The sequence below is a fragment of the Panthera pardus genome, unplaced genomic scaffold (assembly GCF_024362965.1).
Source record: "Panthera pardus isolate Hobbes unplaced genomic scaffold, ASM2436296v1 HiC_scaffold_11, whole genome shotgun sequence".
NCBI classification, from domain to species: domain Eukaryota; kingdom Metazoa; phylum Chordata; class Mammalia; order Carnivora; family Felidae; genus Panthera; species Panthera pardus.
The window spans coordinates 96,790,735-96,811,570 of NW_026526666.1; the positions used below are offsets into that span (position 1 = coordinate 96,790,735).

Sequence of the window (20,836 nt, forward strand, 5' to 3'; positions counted from 1 at the left end):
CAAATGCCTTTACAAGAGAAGGATGGAGAGAGGTCACACACACAGAAGAGAAGGAGCAATGTAACCACGGGGCAGTTACTGGAGTGAGGAGGCCAGAGTCAAGGAATGCCAAGAGCAGCGGGAGGCTGGAAGAGGCAAGGAACAGATTCTCCCCTAGAGTCTGAAGGTGACACCTCGACTTCAGCCCAGTGATCCTGACTTCAGCCTTCTGGTCTCCAGAACAGGGAGGAAACAAATTCCTGTTGTTTTAAGCCAAGCTTAGTGGGAATTTGTTACAGCAGCCACAGGAAACTAATATGTCCACAAAACACGTTAACAAAGAAATACAAAACTAAAAACCAGAGTGAAAAGCGCACACACACGCTCGGGCTGTTCAGAGGCATGTGCTGATCTTACGAAATGGTTGCCAGAGTTTTGTTGGCACCTGGACCAGGTAACAAGGCCTCTCTGTGGCTATGCTGGAAACAGGTGTTAGAGCTGCACCTCACACGTGCACGCGTGAGCACCAACACACACATGCACACGCATGTGCGCGCACATACACGCACATTCCAGCCGCCTCAGAGGGCTTCGTGGTCAAGAAAAGAGGGACCTTGGATAAGGGTCAGGCACAGAAGCAAAGGGCGATAGGGTCTAAGTCCTGGATTGAGCAGAGCAAGAGGCTGATCTTCCTTAGTAGCTCGGTGCCCCAACCCTGCCCTCGAATGGGTTCGGGTTCAAATTACACTGCCTGGGGCTTGAGGAAATCCCCAGTTTGGAAATTCACGTTGCCTGCGGTAATGGTATCGCACAGATAAAACCCCCAACGTGAGCTCAAAATCCAAACTTACAAAGTACATAGGGTAAGAAGCTATCCTGGACATGAGTCAACAGGAAAACAGAAGAACTGTCTCCAGAGATGCCAGAGATGGATTATAAAATTCCTTTCTCAGGTAAACATGACCCTAAAGGATTACACAGCTTAAACAGAAAACCAAGATCGAGGACAAGAGAGATGACAGATTCCTATAAAAAGAAAAAGAATTCCTGGAAGAATCCCTGGAAGATTCTATTTCTATTCTCGAAATAGAATTTCGAGAGGTTTAAAAGGAAAAAGATGTTAGGGGCTCCTGGCTGGCTCAGTCGGTTGAGCGTCCGACTTGGGCTCAGGTCATGATCTCTCTCTTTGTGAGTCTGAGCCCCGCGTCGGGCTCTGTGCTGACAGCTCGGAGCCTGGAGCCTGCTTCGGATTCTGTGTCTCCCTCTCTCTCTGCCCCTCCGCGACTCATGCTCTGTCTCTCTCTCTCTCTCTCTGTCAAAAATAAACAAACATTAAAAAAAAAAAAAAAGATGTCAAATGAAAAACCTGACTGCCTGAGTTAAGCTGAAGGTTAGATACAGCCAGAAAGAAAATTAATAAACCAGAAGGTAGCTTTTAAAATCATTTATCCAGAATACAGCAGAACGACGTGGTTGGACAATATGAAAAACAGGTCAAAATGAGAAGTCCAATTCAGATCACATAGGAATTTCTAGAGGCAACAGGAAGAGAGGGAGACAATCCGTTTTCTAAGAAATTAAGTGGCTTAACATTTGCTGGAACTGAGACCCCAGTCCTCAGACCTGAGAAGCATAAAGCCCAAAGAGGATAAACGAAATTAGATCCACTCCCAGACACACTATAGTGAAACTACAAAGTTTCCAGGATAAAGATTTTAAAAGCAAATCCAAAGAAAAGGCAGATAGCCTCCAGAGAAATGACTTCAAGAGAAACAGAATCTGACAGCGACAATCGGAAGACAGGAATATCCTGCCCAAATGCTGAGAGAAAAATAAGCTGACCTAGAAATCTATATCCTGCGGATCTCATTCAGTAGCACTGGCCAAAATAAACCTAAAAATTTTGTAGACCCTTCCATGGAGTCCTTTCTGTGGCTGGTCCCGATCTCCATGCTAGACTGGTCGCAACCATTTGGGAACATCTCAGCTGTCATTGTCCTGGTCTCTAGAATCCAACTCTTCATACCCTGGAGGGATGGGTACCCCATCCTCTGCTCTTCTGACTAAGCCAACGAACGTCTCATCCCTCCACCCAGCCCTTTGGACCGCTGCTTCATTAGAAGTGCTGATCAGGGTTGGACCCTGCCTTGTCCCCACACAGACCTTGCTGTTTTCCCAAGGCCTTCTGGGTCTTCCACAGCCCCAAGGGGCGGGCCCACCTGTCTCTTCTGAACACTTCCTGCTATCCTACTGGGGCTGCAGTCTCCCCAGAGATTCAGAGGGACCCACCGTGTAAATTCTTTCTCATATTCACTTCTCACCTAGGAATCAGAGCCAAGACTCTGGCCTTTTCAAGGAGCCTGGGACACCTCTCTCTCAGACCAGCCTGCAACCTCTGTAAATCTCTCCCAAGAACTGGCTGTCTTCCCACGCGATATCAGCCCTCCAGGTCCCTGAGTGGGTAGAGACGGAAATCCCCTCCTCGCGTCTCCCTTCACCCCGTCCCCAAACCAGTCCTCTCTTCAAATGTCCTGACAGGTCCTCACGACAGGGAACTGCAAACGACTTCAAGAAGATCAAAGAGGAGATTGCGAGTTTTGAGAAATCTTACGATCCAAGTGGAGCCCAGCCTGAGCACTTGACTGCCCTCGTGCTGTGTCTTCTCCCTTAGATGGAAGCCCGATGGACTGACATTCCCTTTGGTGTCTGAGGCTGGGGCTCCCTCCTAGCAACAGCGACACTAGACTCTGTAGGTTAAAACAAAGGCAAACACACACCAGAGAGAACAGCTGATAAAGACATCAACAGAAGCACATTAGCCTTTCCAGAAAAAGCCCAGACTACTCCTGCTTCATCTAGTTTAGTCCTTACATCCTTAGGAGGAGAGAAGAGATTGGAATCGGTCAAGGGAGCTGAGGTCCAAAAGAAAGACGCTGTGTGAGGGGCGCCTGGGTGGCTCAGTCGGTTGAGCGTCCAACTTCAGCTCAGGTCATGATCTCACAGCTTGTGAGTTTGAGCTTCGTGTCGGGTTCTGTGCTGACGGCTCGGAGCCTGGAGCCTGTTTCGGATTCTGTGCCTCCCTCTCTCTCTGCCCCAACCCACACATATTCTGTCTCTCTCAAAAATAAATAAACATTAAAAAAATTTTTTTTAAAGAAAGACGTCGTGTGAGACTATAATAAGCCAGAAAGGGTTATTCGTCAAGGTCTAAACATCACCGCCATAAAAGGTGGGGGTGGGGATGAGGAGGTGGGAATCCCGGCACATCACGAGTTACTGTTTTTACGTTTCCAGAGTCCTCCACATCAGGACACTTGTCGTCGCCTACTCCAAACATCGTGGTGTCAGTTTTAAGTCCCCAAGTAGCCCTCGGGGCTCCCGGTTTCCACTTCGTTCTTGCCTAGTGATGCCCGCTGTGGGCAGAGAGTCTCTTACCCAGCAGCCACTTCACAGGGGGACCGTCACAGACGACTGTGCTTCTCCTTCAGATTTTTTAAACCTACGACCATTCCATTTCAACTGGGAAGAGGTGGGGGGAAACTTGTCTGGGTGAGAGCTTTGCCCTTGGTTTAAATGGTTATCTGGCAGAGGGCTTGGAAACGCCAATGGGGAGAATCTGCTCTTAAGTTTTTCAGAAGCTGGTTCATCCACGTAGGGCCTCATGAGAACAGCCCACAGGAAGCTGATCAAGCACACGTGTCCAAGAACAAGAGTCTAAAGGCTAGCTAGACCTTGGGCAAGAAAAAAAGCACCTCCAAGGTTCGCTCCTTGGGGGGCTCCCGGTACTACCTAGGCCAGCTTCCAAGAGGAAGCCCACTAGTCACTTAATCCCAGTACTTTCTAAAGAGAGAACTGACAGTAAAGTGGGGTCTCTCACCTATTCCCCCACAAACAGGCCATTTTCCTTCATACTCGGCAGTACCCACCAACTCACCAAATCAAAGATGCCCCCCTTGCCCCTCAGCGCTGCCACCACGAGCAGGGAGCCGGCTCTGTTCTTGACCAGCCGGGACTTCTTGGGGATTCTGGCACTAAAGGTGTGGCTCAGACTTCCCGATTCATGGTGGCACCTACCTGCCCATTCTGGAACGCTTCGGGTCAAAAAATGGAATGGAATGCCTTGGAGCCTCAGGATCATACTCCTTCTGTTTGTTCCCATTCCCCATCTGGAGAAGGCAAGTCTTCTCCAGGTTCCCACATCCAAGAGGAGCGAGAACACACCAGCCACTCAAGTAAAGCACGCTTACCGCAATGCCAAATGGTCGGCTAGCTCACAAAAAAAAAAAAAAAAGCGCTCTAAAGCCCCAGGGCCTCATACAGTCGTGGTCCAGCAATACTATATTTGTTATACAAGGGAACGTGGATGAGAACTGGGGTCGGGGGCTCAACCTACAGCTCTTATTTTGGAAGGAAAGGCAAGGGAGTGGGATCCCAGGAAGTGGGAACAGCACTGAGGCTGGAAGCAGTCTACACATGGGAACAAGAGGCCTGTTAATGAGACACTATAAACTGGCAGCCCACAGACTCTGGAGAGTCTGACCCTCCAGGATTTGACATCTTGCATTTGGTGATACACATTCAAAAACTGGGAGAATCTTACAGGAAAGTCAGGACTGCAGGGTTCTCTTGGAGAACAGGATCTGGCCACATCAGCAACCCCCATAGCCCTGCTGAGAACGGGCGCCCAGTTCACCTGATCTGTCCGGCCCCTGTTCCAAACCAAACATTCGCTTCTTCCGCTGACTGTCTCTGGGCCTTAGACTACTTCCTCTGACACTGGATGCTCCACATTTTTAACTAGAATTTGAATTTTATTTATTCAGCTGCCCCTTATTAAGGCTGACCATCTAATGTATCATGTAAAGGAGGAGAGGCTTGAGAATGAATGAGGTGCTATGGTAATTACACTGGAAGACAGACATGAGCTAGGCCTGTCCTAGGTAAGCTGGGTCCAATGAGGACCTTCTTTAAACACCCTTTTGTGATTAGCGGATAGGAATTCTCACAGATCTGGTGTGATTCCTGGCCTTGGGGATCAAGAGAATAACCAATGTTGAAGGTGGGGATTTTTTTTTTTTTAACCATAATGATTAGCCAAAGGAAAAAAGTTGCAACTTTTTACTGGTCGGAAACACAAGACCACAAGGAATGCCTTAATTCCTGGTGTTATTAAACTCTGTCTCACTAGGCAGGATAACGAAGATGTGCTAATAAGGAACAGTAATAACGATAGTGTTATGAACTGAATGTCCTCCCAAAATTCACATGTTGGAATCCTAATCCCCACTGTGATGGTATTTGGAGGTGGGGCCTATGGGAGGTGCTGAGGTCGTGAGGGGGGAGCCCTCACGTGGGATGAGGGTCATTAGAAGAAGAGACACGAGGGGCACATGGGGGGCTCAGCAGGTTGAGCATCCGACTTCGGCTCAGGTCACGATCTCACCTTGGTGGGTTCGAGCCCTGTGTCGGGCTCTCTGCTGACAGCTCAGAGCCTGGAGCCTATTTCACATCCTGTGTCCCCCTCTCTCTTTGTCTCTTCCCTGCTTGTTCTCTGTCTCTCTCTCTCTCTCAAAAATAAATTTTAAAAACATTACAATTTTTTTTTAATTTCTTTTTCTTTTTTTTTTTAATTTTTTTTTTAACGTTTTATTTATTTTTGAGACAGGGAGAGACAGAGCATGAACAGGGGAGGGTCAGAGAGAGGGAGTCACAGAGTCTGAAACAGGCTCCAGGCTCTGAGCTGTCAGCACAGAGCCTGAAGCGGGGCTTGAACTCACGGACTGTGAGATCATGACCTGAGCCGAAGTCGGCCGCTTAACCGACTGAGCCACCCAGGCGCCCCTAAAAATTTTTAAAAGAGAGAGACAAGAACTTCTCTGTTCCCCACCATGGGAGTTAGGACGAGAAGGCAGCCATCTGCAAACCAGGCAGTGGGCCCTCATCACAGACTACCCAGCCTCCAGAACTGTTTTTTGTTTAAGGCATCAGTCTACGATATTCTGTTATAGCTGCCTAAACTAAAACAGACTACAAATGTTCATATACATAATGCATTCTGTGGCAGGCACTGTGATGAGCATTTCACTCCTATTAACTCATTGTCAGACTCACCACAACCCTGTGAAAGAAGTAAACTATGATTTCCATTTTACAGATGAGGAGTCTGCGGCACAGAGAGGTTAAGCTACTTGTCCAAGGTCACACAGCTAGTGATCAGCAGAAGTGGGGTTTGAACCTAAGCAGTTGAGTTCTCACGTCCATCCTAATAACCACATGGCCCTGCCTCTGACAAACAGGTCTCCGGAAAAAGAAGTCAACGAGAGACCAGCTGCGGCTTCTAACGTAGGACCCGTGGGAGGGCTGCGCTGCTCGCAAGTCAGGGCTCCTGCACACGCTGCTTATATCCACCGTCACAAGGATCCAACTTGTCCCTGTCACCTTCCCCTCAAACAAACACCACTGGTGGGAACTTGCTGAGGTCAAGGTATGGGACAGGGGGTGTCACTGACAGTAGCTGCATTCTCAGGAGGTCACCAGGATGCTGAGAAACCCTCCCTGGGGCTGAGGATGGGAGATGCTGAAGAGGGCAGCTGTGGCTGCCACAATGTCCTTCACACCAGCAAGTAGGCTCCTTCCCCTTTAAGAGCCTGGAGTCAAGGGTACTCCATCTGATCAGCTCAAAGGACCACTGCCCTGATCCCACAAGCTGACCTGAGGGCTCTGAAGCATTAGTCAGAAAGAGAAAGAGAATGAGGGGCGCCCGGGTGGCTCTGACTGATCCCTGATCTCGACTCAGGTCACGATCTCACAGTGTGTGAGTCTGAAACCCCACCTCGGGCTCTGTGCTGACGGTGCGGAGCCTGCTTGGGGTTCCCTCTCCCCCCCTTTCTCTCTGTCCTTTATCCACTCATGCTCTCTCACTCTCTAAGTAAATAAACTTTAAACAGAGAGAGAGAGAGAGAGAGAGAACGAACGTAAACACAAGTCTGCTTTGCCAGCTCCCACTCACGCCACCCTACTGTGCTAACAGCTTCTCTTGAGATTGACGACGATCGTGCCACGGGGTGAACAGCTCCGTCACGACAGACACGCCACTGAGCCACTGTCGCACTGATAACGGCTACAATGTTCCCAACACCGCAGGAGGTTTGGAGGACTGGAAGACAGCTAAGATGATACATCGTGACCTGGAGACCCCCCAGGGCTGAATCCGAAGGCACCAAGGAACGGGAATCACAACACACTGTGCGTAACCGTGGAAACACGAGACGTCGGTTAGAGCCCCTTTAAGCGACAAACTCCTGGAGGCGGACGTCGTCCTCGGTAACTCTTATCACTGCAGAGTTCGTGTTAGTTCCGCAAACAGTCATTTGCTGGCACAGACGTTCATATGTCCGGAGACGAATCCCTGAGGAGCTGAGGAATTCGTCCAGAGGAATTCGTCTGGACAGAAGAACAGGAACAAGTACAGACTTTGGATGCAGATGGCTTGAACTTGAAGCCTGGCCCAACCGCTGGCCAGTTAGGAGCAATACTTCCTTTTACGGGCCTCAGTTTCCTCGTCTGTAAAATGGGGGTGATTTTAGTAACCTTCCAAGGATGCGACGGGGAGGAAATACGGTAAGGTGCAAGCACTTAGCATAATGACCATCCCAGAAGAAGCACCTAGTTGTCAGCTATGGCTGTGCTCAATTGCCAGCAGTCACTATGAGGATTCCTCGTCTAGGACGTCCAAACACGCGTTCCCACCTCAGAGACAGCCAGACGAGGAACAGCTCCGAGACAGCCATCTCTTGGGGAAACCTTAAAACCGGGTCCCCCCTCCCGCAGATGGTAATGCGGGGAAAAGGGCTCTTTCCTCTGCTCTTCTTCATCTGCTTTCCTTCTGCAAAGGACCCGGTGTGCTCAGCTCACGGCGGATGGCCCAACTCCTGGTTCTCTCCTTTCCTGGTTCTAAACACGGAAAGCAGCTTCCAAACACGTTCAGATAAACCCCTATATTGTCCAACAGGCAGGGCAGGGGGCCTTTGGAAGGAACAAGGTAATAAAGCCAAAAGATGACTGGACCTTGGCTCCGGGCTTCGGCCTCACTTATGAGACAGACAGACAGACAGACATGACTTGCATACATTTGAGATTCTGTGTGGCACAGAGCAGGAACTGGCCCTTAATTAATGGTGCCAATGGGGAGCTAGTGGGTGGCTTCTGAGCGGCAACCCAGGAGTGATGCAGAGCAGCGGCAGTCCAGGTGCGAACGTTCGTCCGCCTTCCTGCTCCCTCCTCTCTGCCACCCTCCCCCTTGAGCTGGGCCTGGATTCAGGCAACGTCAGCGGGATATACTGGACAGAATGACTTCAGTCATTCTGGTCAAGGAAAGCAGCCCTGCAGAAACGCTTTCCACCCAAGTCAGACAGGTTGGAAAATGGACCAGAATGACACGGGGGCAGCTTGGCGAGTCAGAGCCCGGTACCAGAGACCAAGCCTCCGGGAGCCATGGTCTGCAGACCATCAGGCCCGGGGGTCAGTCGAGAACCAGCAGCGGAGACCCGGTCAAACACCAGGTCAGAGGGTCTCCCCCATCCAACGCTGTGGGGGCGAGGAAGAGACGGGCAGGTGGAGTTACTCAGCTACCCTGAGACCAACACAGCACCAGCTTGAATCTGGACTCCACGCCCCCTCCCCAAATCCTCTGTCAGGTGCTGGAGACAGCCAGAAACCAGTGACGCGGAATGCTGTGAGCTCCCCAGTGGCCTGCCTGCCTGGGAGAGCGGCCTTAAGCTCCCCACTGACGGAAATCAGGCAGGAGCACTGAAGAACAAACAATGGCCTCCATCAGTCACGTCTGCCTGGCCAGGCTGACGTCCCTCCGTCCCGTTCGGGCTACCAGCAGGGCCCAAAGGAAAGGGGAGAAATTTGGGCTGGGGGTTAGAGACCCAAGAGAACTAGCTTCGTAGAGCTAGGCATCCCAAAACGGGTGGAGGACCCTGGAGGGGGACGAGGGTGAACGACACCATCAGAGCTAAAGCAAGAGCCAGGACGCCATTCTCTCCACATCCTTAAAAAAATGCAAAACAAAACAAAAAACCCTCTGCAGAAGCTGCAGGATCGCCCTTTTTGAACACAGGCTTTGGGGGCGGGCTGACCAGGGTTAAGTCCCAAGTCGGCCAACATCTAAACTCACCCGTTAAATACAAAAAGTACCGTCTACCTGCCGGGTGGCCATAAAGAAGAGACAGGCACCATCTAGCCCAGCACAGGGGCTGCAGATCTGGGAACACAGTGGAAGCTAGTCTTACTAGAGCTGTGAGACCTGCTCTAAATAGTTCCTGCCTAAAGCAACGCCTACTGTGCGTGGTGAAGCAGTGTGGGGTGCCGGAGGAGGAAATAAGAAAACCAAGGTGCCATGTAGCATAAAGGCTCAGCACGGAAGCATCGTGTGAGCGCTCCCACACCGCCCCACACTGTCCCATTCTGTCTAGCCCCATTCTGTGCTACATATGTTGGTCTAGGGCAGGGATCAGCACGCATTTTTTTTTTCTGCAAAGGGCAAGAGAGTAGATATTTTCAGCTTTCTAGGCCACAATATCCTAGTAACAGCTACTCAACTCTGCTGTTGTAGCACAAAAGCAGCCACAGATAAAATGCACATGAATGGATGCAGGCGTGTACCAATAAAACTTTATTTACAAAAGCAACTGGTGGACCACATTTGGCTCCAGGGCCATAGTTTGCCAACTCCCGGTCTAGGGTTTGGGGGTTCATCAAGTTCACGCCACCAGCAAACAGCCAATTCAAAAAAAGCTGAATTGGGACTAAATGAAAAAGAACTCCATGCTCTTTCCACGGCCCCACCAGACCCTTCACAACCCCACCACCACTAACTGGGTCAGAGTTCTCAGTGGTCCCACCCATGCCCAGCTGCATTCTCGCTGCCCCCTAAATCCGATGGGTCCCTCTATGCCCCTTCCCCCCCATCTCCACCCCACTAAACATCCCTGACTACTCCATCTATGAGGAATCAACTTCTCCTAAGTCATGGGATACTTACAGACCTGAAACATTAAGCCAAGTTATCCCTGGGGACCACATGCTTTAGCAGTTAAAGGCACAGGCTTGGGCATCTGACCAGGGTTCACCTTCCCCTTCAGCCCCTTCCTAGTGGGATGAATGTGGGCATGGCAGCCAACCTGAGTGTTTCCCCTGCCTGCGGAAATTGGTTAGGCTTTTTGAAAATTAAGTAAGAGAGTTTAGGTGAGACATGAAGGAACCGTTATTCAAAAATGGAATTGTGAAAAAGCCACCTCCTGTATAATTCTCTTTTCCTCAGTAGGCTTTACTTTTACCAGGTAGATCATCATCTCCTTGCAAGATCATTTCCTTTTGACTTACTCTCCAGATTCTGTAGTTCTTGAAGCCGTACGGAGAGAAAGCACATAGTAGGTGCTCAGTGAGGACGTGTGACTGATGGCTGCACCACCCCCGGGGAGGAGATGCAGTGAACATGGCGGGAAGCCCCTGGAAGCTGCGAAATCATTTCTCCTACGCTGAAGATCTCATTTGTGATGCCAGCTGAACTACCAATGGCTGGCTGGAGAGGGGTCTACATTTTCTCTCAACCCCTTTCACCTCTTAATTGACTGCTCTTTTGACGTAACTTTTTTGGTTCTTATTCCTCTTTGCCTTTCTCCAGGGAGAGCATTCTCCCTTGAGACTGCTGGTCATTATTAGTCTATGTTGCATTGCTTTCTCTTTTTTTACATTTATTTATTTTTTGAGAGACAGCATGAGCTGGGGAGGGGCAGAGAGAGAGGGAGACACAGAATCCGAAGCAGGCTCCAGGCTCCAGGCTCCGAGCTGTCAGCACAGAGCCCGACACGGGGCTCGAACTCACAAACCGTGAGATCATGACCTGAACCGAGGTCAGATGCTTAACCGACTGAGCCACCCAGGCGCCCCTGTTGCATTGCTTTCTTGACAGAAACAGTTTTGGTTTTGGTTTTTGGGTTTTTTTTGTTTTTTTTTTTTTGTTTTTTTTTTTTAAGGAGACAGGGGATTTCACAGCCTGATTTAGGCCTGGGTGTCTCTAAAAGCTTAGAGAATAAAGCCACAGGGGACAGCACCGAGGCACTGTAGAAATCCGATCTGCCTTCCCACAGTTAACTTCAGAGAAGTAGAAAGGGGTGTGAAACCTTGGTCCGGGCAAGTTCCCAAGCCCTGGTTCTTATGTGGAAGTAAAGGCACCTATAAACCACTGCAGATCAAATAATCCACAGATACATCAAGCGGGAGATTCTCAACTTTCCGGACAAACCAGGGTCACACTGCCTGTGGAGAGGAGGGGGTTGGATGCTTCGATCTCCTAGGCAGCCATCCTACTCTCTGCAATCAGGGATGCCTTCACTGGTGCGTGGAAGGATGTGTGCCCAGCCCTCCCCACATCCTCTAGACACATTAATAAACACTTGCCACTCACCGTGCCGGCCGGGCGCCAGGCAGTTCTAAGGCTTTCCATGCACCGACTTAAACTTCGCAATGACCATGTGAGTTTGTCTAGTAGTGCCCATTGTACATATGAGGAAACTGGGGGTGCCTGGGTGGCTCTGTCGATTAAGCCTCTGACTCTAGGTCTCAGCTCAGGTCACGATCTCACCGTTTGTGAGACTGAGCCCTGCATCGGGCTCTGTGCTGGTCGTGCGGAGCCTGCTTGAGATTCTCTCTCTCCCTCTCTGCCCCACCCCTGGCTTGCTCTCTCTCTCAAAAGAAACAAATAAACTTTAAAAAAAAAACAAAAGTTTACTGATGAGGAAACTGAGACAGAGAAGCCAAGTAACCTGCCTGAGGTCACACAGCTGGTAAGGGGTGAAGCTGGGACACCTGGCAGCCTGGCTCCAGAGCCCTCGCTCGCACCGCTCCGTGAGCTGCCACCTCGCGCAGACACATAGCACCCTTGGAAACCAGGTCGTTTATTTTCTCCAGTGTGTGGGGTCTTCTGAGCCCCCAGCATTGAAGGTCTGGCCGGATCAGGCTGCCGTGAGCCCAATTCTCACTTTGCAGCTACAGACGGATGGTCCAGGAAGAGGGGAGGGGTCTGCAATCGCCAAACTCATGCAACCACCCCGTGAAAGCATCAGCATGGACACAGGCCCCCAGACTCCTAATACAGTGCTCTTCTCATGGTCTTCCAGACTCCCGGCCAAAACGCACAATGAACACTTGGGACACCCACAGAACCTCTGGGGAACACGCGGTCCTTCTCCCGACAGGAATGAACCCAGAAAGCAGGGAACCGGGCCAAGATGAAGCCACCCAGAATCCCGTGTGACTCCAGCAGAATCGTAAGCACCCATCGAGCACCGGTCTGTGGGCTCCAGCCCCGTGACCATTTGCAGCAGGCCAAGCACCTTCACCTGGTTTTCTCTGTGACCAAATGCACATCCGAGCAAGATGGCTGGCAGACAGGAAGGCTGCGGCCCACACCAAGTTTCCCTTCTGTACAAAACGTGAGCCTTTGGAAGACAAAGTCGGGAGCAAAGGGCAGCGAGCTCTCCCCGCAGCAGAGCCAAGGGCCGGGAGAGGCTGCCGGACAGACCCTCAGGAGCATCTAAGTTACTCAACACTGAATGAGGAGGCTCGGCTCGCACACCCTCCTCAGCAGCAGACAGAGGCCAGCTGACAGATGGACGGACAGTCTAGGACTGGCACCCACCCCCTGAGAGATAACCACAGCCACCGCGTCATCAGATCCCGCCCCCCGACGTGCTCTCCCTCACCCTCCAGGTGGCCACAAGAGCAAAGAGGTGACAAGACAAATGGGGGCCCTTGCTCGCCGTGCCTGAGTGGCACATTCAGTCTGCTGGCGTGTCCTCCAAACTTTAAAGTGAACGTGCCAGGCAAAGGGAGAAGCGCAGCAGGCACGGCCACTGGGGCTCCCGGACGGTGCCCCTCTCCCCACACGACACCCCTCCTACCTGCTTCCATAAGCTGGCACTGCTGACCGAAGACGTGGGAGAAGGTGACCGGGCCCGTGGCGGAACCGGCTGGTGCCAGCGTGGAATCCATGGCGTTTCCGGGGTCTTCGGTGTTGGTCACGCGGCAGCGGCCGGACCCTTCAGGGCGTCCAGGCCAAGGACGCCGCCGCCGCCACCGGCCCGGGAACCGTAGGTCTGAGGCTCCCCGTCACTTCCCAGAAAACGTCCCCGCTCCCGAAGTTTATAACGCTTCTTCCTCTCACCACTCACTCCCTGCGGGTTTTCTCAAACACCAGGCTGGTGAAAAACGAAACCCTCTATGGCTTGGCAGATGGTGCACCCGAGCCTAGCGAGCCTAGCCGAGCTAGACGCACAGGGAAACCTAAGTTTCACCCAACAGGAGTCCGTCCGGGAGGGATGACTGGGATGCGGAGTCCCCGGAGTCCTCGCGGCTGCTCCCTGGTGGCCGCCGGCTGGCCGGCTGGAGAGCTCGGGCCCCAGCAAGTGCCCGGCGGCTGCGGGAAAAGCGCTGCCTCCTCGGGTCTCCTGCCAGGGGGGCAGGGCAGGGGGCGAGGCTGCTCAGGCGCCCCCCGGAGAGCTGGCCTCACCGGCCCTCCTCTCCGGCAGGCGAGGCCCCGCAGCCGGCGCGGCAGGCAGGGTCCCCGCGCCCCTGGGCGGCCGGATGCAGGCGGGGAGAGCGCGGCGGGCGGGCGCAGCGCGGGCACTCTGCGGCTCTGGAGCGCGGCGTCCCTGGCTCATCCTTCACTCCCGCGTCCCCCTCCTGGCAGGGCTGTGGGGAGGAGAACGAGACACGGTTAAAGAGCCCCTGCTCCGACCTGCGGCTGCAGGGGGCCCCCCCACCCCGGCCTCCCCCGCACCACCACCCCTTTTCCGTGATGCAAAAGGGACGGTACTTGGAGATATTCTGGATGCGGAGGGAAGTGCTAACTCAGCCCAGCAGGCTCCTGGCTGCCGTAACCTCTTCATGCCCGCAGCCCAGGAAGTGCCAGCCTGCGGGAGAGGAGAATGCCACCAAGACAAACCCAAAGACCAAGAAGAGAAGAAGGGGCAAAGGCCACACGTCCCCCATGGGTGACACGGGGATGGTCTGTCCGGGTGCTATTCTGGGCACAGAACAATCCACCTGCTCCCCCCCAAAGGGACAGTGTCTCTGGGAAGGGGGGAGAGGAAGGAGAAATACCTTTCACATGATTACAACAGCTGTGGCAGTGGGTGCTGGGTCTTTATTTTGATATCCTATCTGCTGATCACAAAGGTGCTAACTTGAGAGATCGAGAGATCGAGAGAGAGAGAGAGAGAGAGAGAGAGAGAAGGAAAGACACCGCACCCTCTCCAGCCAGCATTTTGGATACTCTTGGGCAGGAGCTGGCTGCAGTGCTGGTGGGACCCTGGCACCACAGCCACCAGGACAGAGAACACGACACGCAGCACAGCAGCCCCCGTGTCTGTTTCCCCAGGACGACTCGGGCTCTTTGCCTATTCCGTATTTAAGATACAGAGGGTCAAGTTCCAACTTATGTGTGGGCCAAAAAGGCTCTTACAGAAGCGCTTTCCATTCAGGCTCTCCGCCAGCCCAGGGATGTTCAGAGGGTCGTGTGGGATGGGCAAGGCAAGGCAGAGGAAGCCTGGAAAATTCCCCAAGAGTTACACAAGGTCTACTTCACGTTCCCGCTCCGAGGTAGCTTGAACAACGGAGTATTCGTTCCCCTGCACACAGAGGTTCTTCTCCAAGGCATGGGGTTACGGGACATCAGAGACCATTCCCTCTGACTACCGAGGTCTCACGCAATCAAGGAGAAGACCAGATTTTTTGAGAGCTGCGGAAAACCCCACGCAGGATGGGAGGTGGACTGGGTTCCCACGTCTTGGTGGCTCCGTAAGTTTTAATGCATCCTACCGATGAACGACTGTGCTGCCACTAACAGAGAACCCAAGGTAGGTTGTGGGGAGGAGGCATGAAGAGGAGGAACACCAGGAATCTTCAGGGTGGTGAACGATCTCTATGACACTATAAGGAAGGATACGTGTCATTACACGTTTGTCTAAACCCACAGAGTGTACAACAGCGAGAGTAAAGCCTAACACAGACCACAGACTTTGGGTGACGACCACGTATCAGTGTGGGTTCATCAGCTGAAACAAGAGTCCCACTCTGGTGGGGGGTGTTGATTCGGGGGGAGGCAGGGCACGAGGAGGGTCTATGGGAAATCTCTGCACCTTCCTCTTAATTCTGTTGTGAAACCAAAACTGCTCTAAATATATTGTCTTTTTTTCAAAAAATTTGTAAATGTTTACTTTTGAGAGAGAGAGAGAAAGACAGCACAAGCAGGGGAGGGGCAGAGAGAGACAGGGACACAGAATCTGAAACAGGTGTGGGGCTCGAACTCATGAACGGCAAGATCATGACCTGAGCCAGAGTCGGACGCTTAACTGACTGAGCCACCCAGGTGCTCCTTGTCTTTAAAAAAAAATCCAAAAAAAGAAACTTTATTTTTTTGTTAATGTTCATTTATTTTTGAGAGAGAAAGAGAGACAGAGCATGAGCAGGGAGGGACAGAGAGAGAAGGAGACACAGAATCTGAAGCAGGCTCCAGGCTCTGAGCTGTCAGCACAGAGCCCAATGTGGGGCTTGAGCCCATGAACCATGAGATTATGACCTGAGCTGAAGTCAGACCCTTAACCAACTGAGCCACCCAGGTGCCCCCTCCCAAAAAAAAGAAAAAGAAAAAACTTTGAAAGAATGGGGCACCTGGGTGGCTCAGTTGGTTCAGCATCGGACTCCCGATTTGGGCTTAGGTCATGATCTCATGGTTCATGAATTTGAGACCTGCGTTGGGCTCTGAGCCCTGCATCAGGCTCTCTCTCTCCCTCACTCTCTGCCCATCTCCCTCCCTCCCTCCCTCTCTCAAAACAAATAAATAAACTTAAAAAAAAAATCCAAGGTAAACCTTCATACAGTAATTCAACCTGCAGATGTCTTTTGTTTGGAAAACCATGGGTTCTCCTCCCTTCTCTGCACACCCAGCCCACTGCTGCCCCGTGCTCCACGGTGTTCCATATACTAAACCTACCACTGGGCTCTCTGGGCGCCAGGCACCTGAGTTGCCTCCTGTGCCCCCGGGGATGGTAAACACAGTAATGATGCCACCTAATGGTCAGTCATCAGTATGTCACCCAAGTCGGGAGGCCGTGAATGAAGGGAAGCACCTCGTAATTACACCGGGATAAGTGGCATCAACTGGGAGCCATGTACAAGAATTTCCCCGGCTACATACCCGGGGGGTGGGATGATTCGGAAATCTACGCAAATTTGATTTCATTAAATGCTGCCAAGAACCACTCCAAAATGGCTGTGCTGGTTCGCGCCCTCACCAGGGGTGCACACGGTCCCGACTTACTCACATCTTTACCGATAATTCTGGCAAAAATTAGAAAGCTGGGCAATCCAACAGGTATAAAAAGCCATACAAGTCATCGTTCTGATTTGCCTTTCCTCAAGTACGAGGAAATTGAGCCCTCCTTGGAAAGTCCATTAACACTGCAGCTGCCTCTTCAGGAAAAGACCACGGTAGAGTCAGGTGCCCCATTTCCTGTTCGTAGCCTCTACCCACCTTTCCAGTCATCTCTCTTTTCTTTCTCGTTGATTTCCTTGACTTTGCGAGATTTTGCTTTGGACCTTGCCAATATCTCCTCACTGACACCTTCGTGCCTGGTGTCTTTTCTAGACTAGAAATACTTCATTTTAATGTGGTCTGGTCCACTGCTTTTTTTGACTTGCAGTCTGTTTCGAGGGTCTTGCTTAAAACACCCTTCCCTAAGGCGGCAAAGTCAGCCTCCTTTATAGTTTCACCTTTCACGTGCAAGCCTTATCTAACTGGAGCCTACTTTTATACCTAGTATAGGGTAAGGTCCAGATCTGGTTTCCTTAAGACTGTGAACCAGCTTTCCCAAAACCATCTCTTCCCAACCCATCCTTTCCCCACTGTGACCCCACTATTACTACCTATCAAGTACCCATACCGATGGATCTGTTCCTGAGCTGTCTCCTGTTCTTCCAGTCCCCCCGTACTGTGCCATCCGTGGGCAACACTGTAGAGTCGGTGACCAACATTTTTAAAAGCCCAGATTCCAAATGTTTCAACACACGTCAGGTCTGCTGTTGTTGAGCCTGTATATCTCTTGCCAGCAATCAGCTGGAGCAGCGGATACCCTCTTATGTGCAATACGTGCCTTCCTGTTATACCAAATCTGGTCTGCATTCATTTACAGTATAAACCGATTTCTCCTAGAGATGTGGTCAGGTATTAAAAACACCTCCAAAGACAAAGGTCTAACGAAAATCACATTCGAGAAGACATCTACTGACTTACAGGGCTTTTGTTACATCTGTGCTACTAAAGATCATTTATTAATTATCTAGTTGATACCTGACACGATGCTAATCACAGGCAGACGGAACAGAGGTGGGGCATGGAAGGTGGTGGAGGCGAGGAACGAGGAAAGGGTGGGAGAGATGACACATAATCTGATTGGACATGTTAAATACACAGAACAATTAACTTGTAAGAAGAGGAAAAACACCACGGTATGAATTGTGGATCATGAAAGGTCTTCCCAATTCCAATATAGGTGAGGGTTATGACCTTCAGGGAAACCTTGCATCAGTAGAAGAAGACTGGGCTGGGGGGAGGGGCTACACAAGTAAGTCATTTGGGCAATGCTAGTTTACATGCCGTGTTATACCGAAAAGGCTCTCGAGGCCACTTAGGGCTCTTTAGATTAGGAAAGATAAAACCTCACTCTACTTCAAATCAATGGTCATATCTATATTTTTAAAATCTCCCCTGGTACCTTTTCAGACTTTAAACTGATCTGCCTCCGAGGGCTCCCTTGACTTTGCTGAGGCTCATACTCCCCAGAGGAGCTAAGAACCAATTCTCTGACTGATCGGGTTCAACCCATCCGCTGTTATCACCCACAGTTCCCAGAAGGTACAGAGTACCACAGCCGGGCATCGTAGACAAGCAGAAGCAAAGGGGAGAGCAATCTGGGAAAAAGGGACCCCGGGCTCAGAGCAACTTGTTTCATGAAGCTTCGTGTCTCGTAGCAAAAGCCCCCTCAGCAGAGGCTGTTACGTACCATGAGCCATGCTAGGAGCTCCATGGACGTCCTGATTGAATAACAGATACTAACATGCCCCTTCCTGGATGAGGAAACCTGGGCTTAGGGGAAATTCAGGTGCTCTGCCCAAGATTATACAGCCATTAAGAGGATCCTCAACAGGAACAGTTCTACTGGTTCTCTGCTTTGTGACTACCTGTAACGCACTTCACTGAAAAGTCCTGCTGCTGAAACATAGTCCACAAAGGTTTCCATATTGGCTCAAGGGTCCCAGCAAGACATGAAATAGGTCTTTGCTTTTACGAAGTGTTCAACAGTTTTACCGGGATATAATTCAAATGCCATACAATTTACCCATTTAAAGTGTACGATTTAGGGGCGCCTGGGTGGCTCAGTCGGTTGAGCGTCCCACTCTTGATTTCAGCTTAGGTCATGATCTCACAGCTCATGCATTGGGCTCTGCACTGACAGTCCACAGCCTGTCTTTCTCTTTCTCTCTCTCTCTATCTCTCTCTCCTCTCTCTGCCTCTCCCCTCCTGTGCTCTCTCTCAAAATAAGTAACATAAAAATAAAAAATTAAGTGTACAATTTAATGGATTTTAGTATATGCACAAATATTTACATCAGCACAATGTTGAACATTTTCATCACCTCCAAAAGAAACCCAGACGCTTTAGCTACCACCCCCTAAACACCCATCCCCCTTCAACCTAAGCAGTCAGGAATCATTCTGTCTCTATAAATGTCCCTATTGCGGTCTTTCACATGAATCGAATCATAGAATACTTGTTATACAATCATGTCTTGATGCAGTACTGGGTACTAAGTTATCGTAGCAAACTTAAAGGTAACAAAGGCAAAAATAGTACTTGACTCAAAGGAGCTTAATTAAATTTCTAAACAGACTCATTTAGAAAGGGTAAGGCTTTCTTTCACTAGAGAAGTCACTGATCAGTAAATCTAGGCCACTCGCCTTCTATTCTGTCACAACAAAACCTGTAGAAGTAAATGTAATTTTTCTCTGGAGTAATAGGTCTTAAATTAAATCTCATCAATCCTAGGGCTTAAATTATTTCTATAATTTCATATATACTTTCCAGCACTGAATCAAAAATAACCAGTTATCTACTTTCCTTCCTCCTTCCTTCCTTCCTTCCTTCCTTCCTCTCTGAATTATGGAATTCAATCCAAAAGAGATGAGAAGACAAAAATCCATGCCTGAGGGGTCAGTGGTGGGGCCCAATGCTGAGTCAGAACCCAGGAAAGGTGAGGAAGGTATCCATACGGAGCAGCACCAGCAAAAGGAGACTGGTTACACTGGGCAGGGGAGATTAAGCAAATAGGTAAACATATTGAAGATAATAAGACAGGTCTGTTAGAGAAAAGGGAAAACTTAGAATGAAATTTATGGTGTTAAATAGGAATTATAAGTATGGGTATGAACTCATGGTTTCAACCTCTCTATATAATATATACCACATATAAATAACTACAAACATATATATCTATATTATCTAATATGTAAGTATATACCCAAATAAATGAATATAGATTTAGACATGTGTGTGTGTGTATATATAGTATGTCAGTATATAGACTCTATATTCCCTAATTCTGTCCCCTGGAAGTGCCTGGAGGCAATGACGCCCCAACAGCAATGACATCTCATAGGTTCTAAATACCATTCTTCCCTAAAAGGAACCAGACCTGGTTGGTTCCAAGGCTGAGACAAGGAAAACACAAGAGCTTGATGTCTTGTTTGGCCAGAAAGTATGAAAATGCTCAAAGATGGATGGAGATATTCCCAACAACACACAGAAACCAGTTTAAAGAGGGTCCCACTGACCAAGTCAAGGATAATTTGAGCATAAAAAATGGTAATAATGTATTTAACTCATTAAATAGAAATCTATGTTTCCATATGGATAGATAGATGGATGAGTATGTAATACATACATACATACATACATACATACATAGATTACAGCTCTTCTTTATATACTGTAAATAATGTAACTGGAAAATTGTCATTTGACTGCCATTCAAAGTGATAAATCAGACAAGAAACATCAATGAATGTCAAAACCATAGATGGAAGTTTGATGAGGAACAGTAGACTTAATGTCTCAAACTATGTCCCTATAAAACATTTATTAATTGCAAAGAGAAAAGGGAGTGACTTTACAGTGAAACCTGATTAAGACACTATCCTATTCAAGTGACCCAAGCTAACTCCATTAGTAAAAGAACAATTCAAAATCATGCCCCAGTGAATAGGGTACAATAAGACAAACTCAGCATGACTTCTGCAATATCCCTAACAAAGATCTATTACACGAATCTAATCATGAAGAGATCAGAGAAGCCCAAACTGAGGAACATCCTACAAAATAACTGTTCTGTAATCTTCAAAAGTAGCAAGGTCATAAAAGTTAAGAAAAATCTAAAAAGTATTCCAGATCAAAAGCAACTAAAGAGGCAGGACAACCAAATGTGATCCAGAATTATTCCCATAAAACCTGAAAGGAGTACCATTCATTATATGGTAATAATGGATTGGAGTTGATTCTGTGTGATGATTACACTGTGGTTGAATAGGTGAATTGTCCCTGATGTATATAGGAAATGTACCCTACAATATTTGGGAGTGATGGAGTATCATGTCTACAACATACATACTCTCAAATGACATGTGAGGGAAAAATTCTTTGTACTATTCTTGCTTTTCTGTAGGCTTGAGAAAAAAT

General features: G+C 49.6%; 1 protein-coding gene across 1 annotated transcript in view; it reads right to left on the reverse strand.

Moving 5' to 3' along the window:
• The window catches only part of KAZN (kazrin, periplakin interacting protein), a 1,070,250-nt gene extending 1,056,958 nt beyond the window's left edge, over nt 1-13,292 (reverse strand). Inside the window, 1 exon segment of the mRNA XM_019461891.2 lies at nt 12,948-13,292. Coding sequence (XP_019317436.2) covers nt 12,948-13,038 — 91 coding nt within the window. The 5' untranslated portion in view covers nt 13,039-13,292.
• Nucleotides 13,293-20,836: the final 7,544 nt, after the last annotated feature.